This window comes from Podarcis cretensis (assembly GCF_951804945.1).
Source record: "Podarcis cretensis genome assembly, chromosome: 2".
Taxonomy (NCBI): Eukaryota; Metazoa; Chordata; class Lepidosauria; order Squamata; family Lacertidae; genus Podarcis; species Podarcis cretensis.
Window position 1 is genome coordinate 117,619,029 of NC_137171.1, and position 10,064 is coordinate 117,629,092.

The following is a 10,064-nucleotide window of genomic DNA, read 5'->3' on the forward strand; positions in this document are numbered from 1 at the left end:
TCTGTCATGGATGCTTTAGCCGAGCTTCCTGCAGTCCAAGGGGTTGGACTGGATGACCCTTGGGGGATCCCTTCCAACTCTTAAGATTCTGTGATTCACTGCAGCAATTGGCAGCGATCTTTTTCTCTCTCTCCAAGGACCTAACCCGCTTTTGGAGGAGGCACCAAGCTATACAAGCAGTATAGATGCTCTGTTGTGAAATGCAAACGAAAACAAAGCCATGCGCCAAAGCCGTAGATGTCAACGTTTCGCTTCCTTTAAGGGAAATTCCCTTATTCCGAATAGGATTCCTCTCAAGAAAAGTTGACAGCTATGGCCAAAACGCATCCGTGAAGCAGGCAGGAGAAGAACCACCTGGGCTCTGACCCAGCCAGAGAAGGAGCTTCTTGTGTTTGGTCCTGTAATGGTTAAATCCAGCAGTCGAGATCGGGGTTCCTAGAGAGGAAGGGGAGGGGGGGAAATTTGGGGAGGGGGGAGTAGGTGGATGTCGCTACCATAGAGAGGTCGGGGGTGGGGAGCTCGTGCCTTTTCCGTCCCCTCTATCCGGAAAGCGAAATGGCTCTCTGCATGCAGGCAGGAGTTGGAGGCTGCTGAAATCCAAGCAGCGGTGAGCCGAAGGTGCAAAAATGATATCATATATATCATATATATCATATATATATGATATATCATATATATCATATATATATGATATCATATATATATATATCCAGCTTTTATATTGGGGGGGAGCGTGGGGACGCAAAGAGGTTGGAGGGTGGAAGAACAGAGAGGGGGACCTTTGCAGACCCTCCGCCTAAGGGATAGGAAACTGGGGAGACTGGCTCTGGTTGTAACCTGCCATATGCATATTATTGCATTGCCGGGGTTGGACTAGATGCTCCTCAGGGTCCCTTCCAACTCTGTGATTCTATGTAGAAGTCAAATGACTTGCCCTCCAGCCCCTGCCTTCGCCAGCCTGCTGTCTTCCGCTCCAGGCGTTTTGGGCTACAACTTCCATCGGTCCAAAATCCCTTGACAGAGGAACGGTCTCCCTTGGGAGGTTGTGTGTGTTCATATCTTTAAAAAACCCATTGGAAAGTAGGATCTCGATGATTAATTGCTACTTATTGCCCTGTGCGGCCTAGGACCCACGTACCTATGGGACTGCCTCTCCTGGTATGCCTCGCGGAGGACCTTAAGGTCCACAAATGACAACATTTCGGAGGTCCCAAGTCGCAAGGTGATTAGATTGGTCTCAACTAGGGCCAGGGCCTTTTCAGTACTGGCCCCGACTTAGTGGAACGCTCTGTCACAAGAGACCAGGGCCCTGCGGGACTTGACATTTTCTGCAGGGCCTGCAAGACAGAGCTGTTCCGCCTGCCCTTTGGTTTGGACTCAGTCTCACCCGTATGTTTCCCTCGCCTTATGGTTTTGATCTATGGGCTACTTTTAAAATGAGGCTGCATTTTAAACTGCATTTTAACCTGTATTTTAAATTTGGTTTTTTGCCCCTATTATGTTTTTACTGTAATTTTACTGGTGTTAGCCACCCTGAGCCCGGCTCTGGCCAGGGAGGGCGGGGTATAAATATTATTATTATTATTATTATTATTATTATTATTACTTTAACGTTGCAAACTGTTCTGTCAGCTGAAGCATTTACCCTCCAGCTCAGTATTGTAATGGACTCCCTTCTGAAGATGGTGGACTCCCCTTCCTTGGAGGTTATTAAGCAGCGGTTGGATGGCCATCTGTCATCGATGCTTTAGCTGAGTTTATTCCTGCATTTCAGGGGGTTGGACTAGATGACCCTCAGGGTCCCTTCCCACTCTACAGTTCTATGATCTGGAGGGCACCAGGTCGGTGAATATGGGCTCAGCTATACAGCCACAAATAAAACATTTTCAGTGTGTTTTAAATGCAATATACAGTGTGACACTAGATGGCGATGCTGAGCCTTATGGAAAATTCAATGTATTTCTTTTAAATGCTTTAAGAAGAAGAAAAGCTTTTGAAAGCAGGAGGTCCCAGATTCAATCCCCGGTGTCCCCTGTTAGGGCTGGGAGAGGTGCCTTGTCTGAAGGAGGCATGACAGAGGTGTGTAAAATTAGGCATTTTGCAGAAAAATTGTGGCTGGGAGCAGTTCTTCTCACTCGTAACGCTAGAAGTCAGGGGCATCTAATGAAGCGGAATGTTGGAGGTTTCGGAACGGGCAAAAGGAAGGACTCATTTACACAGCTCATCGTTAAACTGTGGAACTCCCTCCCACAAGCTGTAATGATAACCAACAACTTGGATGGCTTTTAAAAAGGCATCTTTAAGGTGCTACTGGAAGGAATTTTTTTTGTTTTAAAAAGGGTTAGGTAAATTCGTGGAGGATAAGGCTATCTATTGCTACTAGCCATGACGGCTGTTTCCTACCTCCACAGTCAGAGGCGGGATGACTGAAGTTCAGCTGCTGAGAATCGCAAGTGAGGAATCCTGCTTTCAGACTTTGCATTGACCGCTGTGAGAACAGGATGTTGGACTTCTTTGGCGATCCCTCGTAGCCGAGTAAGATTGTCTTCCATGAACACAGTCTTAACAGTGAGTCCGTAAGTGACTGGGGAGGCCAATTCTGGATCCCCACGTCCTTCCACAGTGGGGACATTGGTTTCCGGGCGGGAGTTGATCACGGTGTGAATTTGCCAAACGTGCCTTCCTCCTAGCACGTTTCTCCCTTGCGTCAAATGACACCTTTGGTAGAGGCTGTTCTCCAACTGGAGCACTCGCAGGCCAATGTTTCCCAGTTGTCAGTGTTTATACTGCAAATTTTTTGATTTGCCTTGAGAGAATCTTTAAACCTCTTTTGTTGACCCACCAGCATTACGCTTTCCATTTTTAAGTTCCCTTCCAGCTCTACAGTTTTATGAATAGATGGATCTTTGGCCTGATCCAGCAGGTTCTTAGGTTCATTATTGTATATATGATTTTTATTTTTGTTTGCATTACTTTCACCTGCTTGCCTTACCAGTTCTGGTGTGTTGTGGCTAAGCACTGGACTCAAAACTGGTATCCAGTTCCCCCTTCACTTCTGAAGCTCACCAGCCTGCCTGGGGTAAGTCACCATCTCTCAGCTTATCCTACCTTCTCGGCTTGCTGTTAAGATAAGGCGGTTTTAAACAGCTAGATTCCAGAGAGTTTTCACCAAAAATGTGTTTTCCAGAGATCCCCACTTCTGTTACTTTGCAGGGAAACATTCTGCATTATTATTATTATTATTATTATTATTATTATTATCTGTCCTTCATGCGAAGGTCCAGGATGGGTTACAGCAAGAATATTAAAAAACAGTGGTGGGAAGTAGGAGGAGGAGAGGTGGGAAAATATTGTTAAAAAGGTGTAGTCATAGGTATAGTAAAGGTAAAGGGACCCCTGACCATTAGGTCCAGTCGTGACTGACTCTGGGGTTGTGGCACTCATCTTGCTTTACTGGCCGAGGGAACAGGCATGTAGCTTCCAGGTCATGTGGCCAGCATGATTAAGCCGCTTCTTGCGAAGCAGAGCAGCTCACGGAAATGCCATTTACCTTCCCGCCGGAGCGATACCTATTTATCTACTTGAACACCCCGTCGCGGGGATTCAAACCGCTGACCTTCTGATCGGCAAGTCCTAGGCTCTGTGGTTTACTTTAACCCACAGCGCCACCCGCATCCCAGTCATAGGTATATCAGTATTCAAATCTGAATTGTCAAATTGTGTTATTAGTGTTATTATGGTTTTTGTTGTATGTGTCTTTTGCGATTGTTGTTTGTATTGAAAAAATGTTAAATAAATTTTTTAAAAAATATTAAAAACAGTTTGAAACAACTTAACAGATTGCTCTTGTTTTTTTTCCCGGCAGAAAGCACTTGGATATCCCATCCGCGGCCAAGGGTAGCTCCCAAGCGCCGTTGCGGAGATAGCTCTGCCCTGTATCCCTCTGAACTCTCCTTGTCATACCGCAGTAGCTGGGTGCACTAATCCGATTGGCTGGATTCCTCTCCTGCATTAGCCGTCAGGGCGGAAGCGCCGCTCTGAGTTCGAATTCCATCTACCCTTCCCAACTGCCAGAGCTCCAGTTCCCAAATGGCGGAAGGGAGGGAGGGGGAGCTGCCGGCCCCAGATCTCCGCTTCCAGGCGGTGCTGGATCAGGAATTGAAGCTGGGTGTGAAAACAGAGAGGAAGGACCCAGCGGGTCCGAAGTCTGAGATGGGATCCAAGGGACTGAGGGAAAAGCCCCACCCTACTGCTCAGGCGGGACCTGCGGGGTGCGAGGGCCTGCAGCAGGTCTGGGAGGCTCAGTGGCAGGCCTTCCTCAAGGCGATGGAGTCACCCCACTCTGAGGCGGGGAGCTCGCAGCTGGCGGAATTGCCTCCCTGGGCGGACCTGAGGACTTCCCTAGCCCCTTTTGAGGCCATCACTGCAGCCAGCCAGCCTCCAAAAGAGGGGTACCTCCTTCCGATCCTCAACGGGCCGAGTCGCCAGGTCCGTGTCAAGCTCGATCTGAGAGAAAAGGGCCCCAACACCAAAGTAAAGGAGGAGAAGGAGGCCCTCAGCACTGAGGGCCACCGGCAACGCTTTAGGCAATCTCACTGCCACCAGGCTGAGAGCCCCCGCCAGGCCTGCAGCCGGCTCTGGGAGCTTTGCCGCCAGTGGTTGAAACCAGAGAGACGTACCAAAGAGGAGATCCTGGACTTGCTGGTCTTGGAGCAGTTCCTGGATGTCCTGCCTCGAGGGATCCAGAATCAGGTGAAGGATCAGGCTCCTGAAACCTGTGCCCAGGCGGTGGCCCTGGCGGAGAATTTCTTGCCGGCTCAGGGGGAGGCAGGGAGTTGGGAAGAGCAGGTGAGGCTGTTTCCTTTCTTTTATAATAATGATAATAATAATTTGTACTTCAAAATATGCACAAATCAAAGTCAACAAAGTTTCCAGTCTAAGACAGTCATACCTCATGTTATGTCCGCTGCATGTTATGTTCTTTCAGGTTACGTCCCTCGACGACCCGGAAGTACCGGAAAGGGTTATTTCCGGGTTTCGCCGCTTGCGCAAGTGCGCAATATGTCGTCACGCGCATGCGCAGAAGTAGCAAATCGCAACCCGTGCGTGCGCAGAGGCGCCGCTGCTGGTTGTGTTCTTTTCATGTTGTGAACGGGCCTCCGGAACGGATCCCGTTCGCAACCAGAGGTACCACTGTATTTCCAAAATTTGTGTTGCAGTGATTCACAAAAAACGCCCATCTCTCAACAGACGTTGTGTTGTAAAATATACCGCTCCTCTTATGAATCAAATCAATTGATTTGTGCATTTTTGCAAATTTAAGACATTTCCATAGGCATTCCCATATAATTGGAACCTGATAATCTTTACACTTTCAAGCCCAGACTGCTCTGGCTGCCATCACAAAGGTTGCTGTTGTTGGTTTGTTGGTTTGTTAAAAGGCTGTTGTTTTGCAGATATTTCCCCCTCAATCAAATAAAAAATAATCAACTGGGGGAGAGTTTTCTCCTGTCATTGAATTTATATGATGCAGGATTTGTCTCCAAAGGCATGCTGACACTCCCACAGCATATACGTTATGTTTGCATTGTCTGTTAAAACCACTTCAGACATTTAAACCAAGTATCCTTATAGGAGGCTGTTTGCATCCTGGGAATCCTGAACTATCCATAGCTGGTAGCAAGATCAAGAACCAAAGGAAGCTACCTTATGTCGTGTCAAACAGTTGATACATCTTGCCCAGTTATCGCAGTGTTCTTCAAAATTTGGTCCTTGGACGTTGTTTGGACTACAAATCCCATCATCCATAGCCATCTTAGCCAACAACGAAGGATGATGGGATTTGTATTCCAGCAACTTCTGGGGACCTAAGCTTGAAGAACACTGGTCTACACAAAGTGTGTCTAAATGCTGTGAATAACAAATCATTGAACAACATGACCCCTGCTGTTTCAGGGCCCGGGTCTCTTTCAGAAGGTGATTGTGAATGTCCCAGATGAGGCAACTACTTTGGGAGATGCAGGCAGGCAGATCTGGAACGTGGTGAAACACGAGTGTAGAGGAAATGCCAGCTCAGCAGGTAAGTAATATTATAATAATAATAATAATAATAATAATAATAATAATAATAATAATAATAATATTTATACCCAGCCCATCTGGCGGCTCCCAACAGATTAAAAACAGAATCAAACATCAAACATTAAAAACTTCACTAAACAGGGATTACTTCATGATAACTGTAGAGCATTCTATAGTTGGGGAGCTACCACGGAAAAGGTCCATTTTCTTGTTGCCACCCTCCGAACTTCTCTGGGAGCGGGGACATAAAGAAGGGCCTCAGTTGACAAGCTCAGGGTCCAGGTTGTTTTGTATGGGAAGAGGTGATGATGATGAAGATGATGATGATTTATACCCCACCCATCTGGCTGGGTTTCCCCAGTCACTCTGGGTGGCTCCGAACAGAATATTAAAAACACGCTAAAAGATCAAATGTTAAAAACTTCCTTAAACAGGGCTGCTTTCAGATGTCTTCTAAAAGTCAGATACAGTCATACCTCGGGATGAATACGCTTTAGGCTACTTCCGGGTTTCGTTGCTTGTGCATGCGCAGTCGCTCAAAATGACGGGGAAGTGACGAAACGTGACCCGCAGATGCGCAGTCGCGTGTTATGTTTGCTTCAGGATGTGAACGGGGCTCCGGAACGGATCCCGTTTGCATCCAGAGGTACCACTGTAGTTGTTTATTTCCTTAACATCTGATGGGAGGGCGTTCCACAGGGCGGGTGCCACTACCGAGAAGGCCCTCTGCCTGGTACAATACTTGATACTTAAGGTGTTGATGTTCTTATATTTCATATTTCTCCTTCTTCCTTCAGGTAAGCAGTATGTGATGCAGAAAGAGGATCATGGGCAAGAAAGCTCTGAGCAAGAACCGCAAGGGATCCTGGAGGAGAGAGAGACAGCCAATGGGCTCAAGCCCTGCAAGCAGGCGGGATCGAATGAGGGTCTGTGTGGGCCATGGAGGCAACAACAGGCAAGCTGCCCGAGGCAGAAGATGGATCAGCTCATTCCTAGTGTGGGCCTTTACCAAGGACTGAGTGGACTTCTTACTGGGGAGAGGCCTGTGACCCTGACTGAATACAGACGGACTTCTAACTCCAAGGCGGGCGAGAGGACCGAGGCAGAAGAGAAACCCTTCAAATGTGTGGAGTGCGGGAAGGCCTTCCGGACAAAGGACAAGCTCATCCGACATCACAAGACCCATACGGGGGAGAAGCCGTATGGTTGCTTGGACTGCGGCAAATCCTTCAGCACTAAGTACGGGCTTTTCCGGCACTACCGAATCCACCGGGGAGAGAAGCCGTACGGATGCTCGTATTGCGGCAAGTTCTTCCGGATGAACTACGACCTCATCCGCCACCACCGGGTCCACACGGGCGAGAAGCCCTTTGAGTGCTCGGACTGCGGGAAGTCCTTCGGCATGAACTCCGACCTCGTCAGACACCAGAGGATCCACACGGGGGAGAAGCCCTTCCAGTGCTCGGACTGTGGGAAAACCTTCAACGTCAAGGGCAGCCTCGTCTCCCACGTCCGGATACACAAGGGCCTGAAGCCGTACAGGTGCGGCGAGTGCGGGAAATGTTTCAACCAGAGTTCGAAACTGAAGGCCCACGTGAGAATCCATGCGAGGTAGAAGCATGGAACAAACGTCCCGGACTCTGGTAGTCCTGGACCTTCAGCAGTCGCTTGGGTCTCTGCACGATTGTCTCCTCCTGTATGGATTTTCCCGGATGTGGATGGAGACATTACTCTGAGCCCCTCTAGGAAGTGAAGTGGTGCAGTGCTGGGATTCAGACCATGACAACTGCGAAGGGCTCTGCCCCAAGAAGCCTACTAAGCGTCTTTGCCAGCTAGCTGGTCTAGATGCTCCTATTTCTGAGGGCTGGTGCCAGTGGAGACTAGTCCGTCAGGGCGAATGGGGCACTGTCCCACCAACCTCAATCTATCCTTTCTCATGAGAACATAGTGTCAGGAGCAAGCCCGCAATCAATCACACAGTGCAAGTTGCCATTAACTCTTTAATAGCAAAAACATGATCTGCACCAACTTGGCAGGGTGTCAGGCCTAATGAGCACAGCAATGCATCCCTGATAGGTCTTGCTCCTATGAAGCAGTTGCTGAGACTGAAGGTTCCTGCCTCCCCATAGCTGCCAAATCCAGGGTTTTCCCCAAGCAATTGAAGACTGTGCATCACTACTCTCTCCTCCGCCCTTTTTGTGCCTCTTTTGGTTCTGGGAAACTAGGGGAAAAGGGAGCTCGTTGCAGCAGGAAGGGGAGAAACCCGTGACACTTCCCCAGCCTGACCCTTCTCTACTTCTTGGCTTCTCTCATCCCACCCTCCTGCATCGGCTTCTGCCCCTGATTCTGGACTGCTCTCTGCCTCTGCCTCTCCCAGCTCACTAAGCCCTGTTGCTTTCTCTGCTTCTGACACCTTCTCTTCCCAGTCTTCTCCCTCTGACCGCTCATCGCTGTCCCACCACCACTCCCCAGGCTCTGGGCCTTCTTCCCACTACTGGGGCATCCTGGTTCCCAAAGCGGCTGCCACTGGGAAGCCCATCAGCCCTCTTCCAATTGTTGCTTCCCGGCAACTAGTGTCAACCAGAGGCATGTGGCTGTGGGAGTCATAAAGCCAAGGCAGAGGGTTGTAAATACTGCAGGGTGCCCCCTGACATTCCTCTGGGCAATGATTACCTTATATGGAGAGGGGAGTGTCAAGCCTTGACCGGATGAGGTAACAGGAGACTTTGGAAAACGGCCATGCGGCTGGACAGAACAAAGGATAATAAAAGTGACCGGAGAGGGAGAAGAAGGTGGAATGAGCTGCCCTCCGTCCATGAAAATATTTGCTGGCTCTCTGTGTCTTTATTTTATGCTAAACAAGTGCCATTTGTGACGGCTGGCTCCGACATGTGGCCTCTGATGCTGGAGGTGGCATGCAGTTATCATGACCCCCGGGAAATGAATTCGTGTTGTTACGGCAAAATCTGGGTGCGAGGCTACTCTGCCACCCAGCTCATCGGACTAAGTCCGTGGGTCCCTGCGGAGGAAAATGAGCTCAGCCGTAGACAGGAGCAAACTGCAGAAGATCCAAGTTTATTGCGCAACAGGTTCAAGGCGAGATTGAACAGCGAGAAAGGGGTGACATGAGTTTTTGAAACTCCCTCCATGTCCCAGAATACAGTGCAAAACACGTCATGAATACATTAAAGAGAGGTTTGGTTACACAGATTACATCATGAATATATTAAAGGGAGGTTGGGTTACACAGATTAACATATGGAGGAGGGAGGGGGGAATATGCAGAGCTGGAGATATGCACAGATAAGCACATCCTGAGTGCCGGTGATGGGAAGACAATGGTAGTCTATCACCTGGCATTGCCCGGAGGAAAGGTTTGGCAGAGTGATTTGACAGGATTAGGGTCTTGACACCTTGAGGGATTATGGAGGACAGGGGAGGGTTGATGGAGTCCTAGAGAAATTGAGCAAATATATTGTAGCGAAGAAGGTGAAGAAGACATGCCCCCCCCTTCCGTAACAGTGTCTATAAGAACAATTATCCATAAGTGCACCTCGCACAGCATACATCCTGAAGAAGCATTGATTGGGGAAATCCAGTGGCAGGGGAGCCATCACTTACTAAGGCCAGGAGTGAGTGTGTGTGTGTGTGTGTGTGTATGTGTGTGTGCATGCGCGCTAATAGGTGGCCCTTCAGCTGCTAAGAACATACAATAAGCCTTCTGGATGAGGCCAGAGTGGCCAATCTTAGTCTAGCATCCTGTTCTCTCAGTGGCCACCCAGATGCCTGTGGGAAACCAAGCAGGATCTGAGCACAAGAGCTGTCTGATAGCCTTGTCAATTTGTCCGTCTTTTAAAGCCATCCGTTTTGTTGTCCATCACTGCCTCCTGTGGCAGCAAATGCCATAGTTCAACTGTGGTGGTATTCAACTACTGAAGTTAATGGAACTAACTTAGTCATATTTATTCATTTTAATAGGTCTG

At 48.8% G+C, this 10,064-nt stretch overlaps 1 protein-coding gene across 3 annotated transcripts; it reads left to right on the forward strand.

Annotated features, from left to right (window-relative positions):
• The first annotated feature begins 501 nt into the window (after positions 1–501).
• LOC307208578 (uncharacterized protein) lies at positions 502–9,492 on the forward strand. 3 transcript variants are annotated; one of them, XM_079963326.1, is made up of 5 exons: positions 2,337–2,535; positions 2,996–3,079; positions 3,866–4,848; positions 5,956–6,079; positions 6,879–9,492. In XM_079963326.1, exons 3-5 carry the CDS (start codon positions 4,090–4,092, stop codon positions 7,694–7,696), a joined length of 1,701 nt encoding a protein of 566 aa, XP_079819452.1. In that variant the 5' UTR covers positions 2,337–2,535; positions 2,996–3,079; positions 3,866–4,089; the 3' UTR covers positions 7,697–9,492. The 3 variants fall into 3 exon arrangements, with proteins under 3 accessions (XP_079819450.1, XP_079819451.1, XP_079819452.1); XM_079963324.1 differs by lacking the exons at positions 2,337–2,535; positions 2,996–3,079 and adding an exon at positions 502–618; XM_079963325.1 differs by lacking the exons at positions 2,337–2,535; positions 2,996–3,079 and adding an exon at positions 517–607.
• Positions 9,493–10,064: the final 572 nt, after the last annotated feature.

What these genes read in the sequence shown, in the direction of transcription:
- LOC307208578 (XM_079963324.1), top strand. Translation starts at nt 4,090, where the DNA reads ATGGCGGAAGGGAGGGAGGGGGAGCTGCCGGCCCCAGATCTCCGCTTC. An exon ending in CAGGGAGTTGGGAAGAGCAG is followed by an intron (nt 4,849 to 5,955) that starts GTGAGGCTGTTT and finishes CTGCTGTTTCAG; the next exon opens with GGCCCGGGTCTCTTTCAGAA. An exon ending in AGGAAATGCCAGCTCAGCAG is followed by an intron (nt 6,080 to 6,878) that starts GTAAGTAATATT and finishes TTCTTCCTTCAG; the next exon opens with GTAAGCAGTATGTGATGCAG.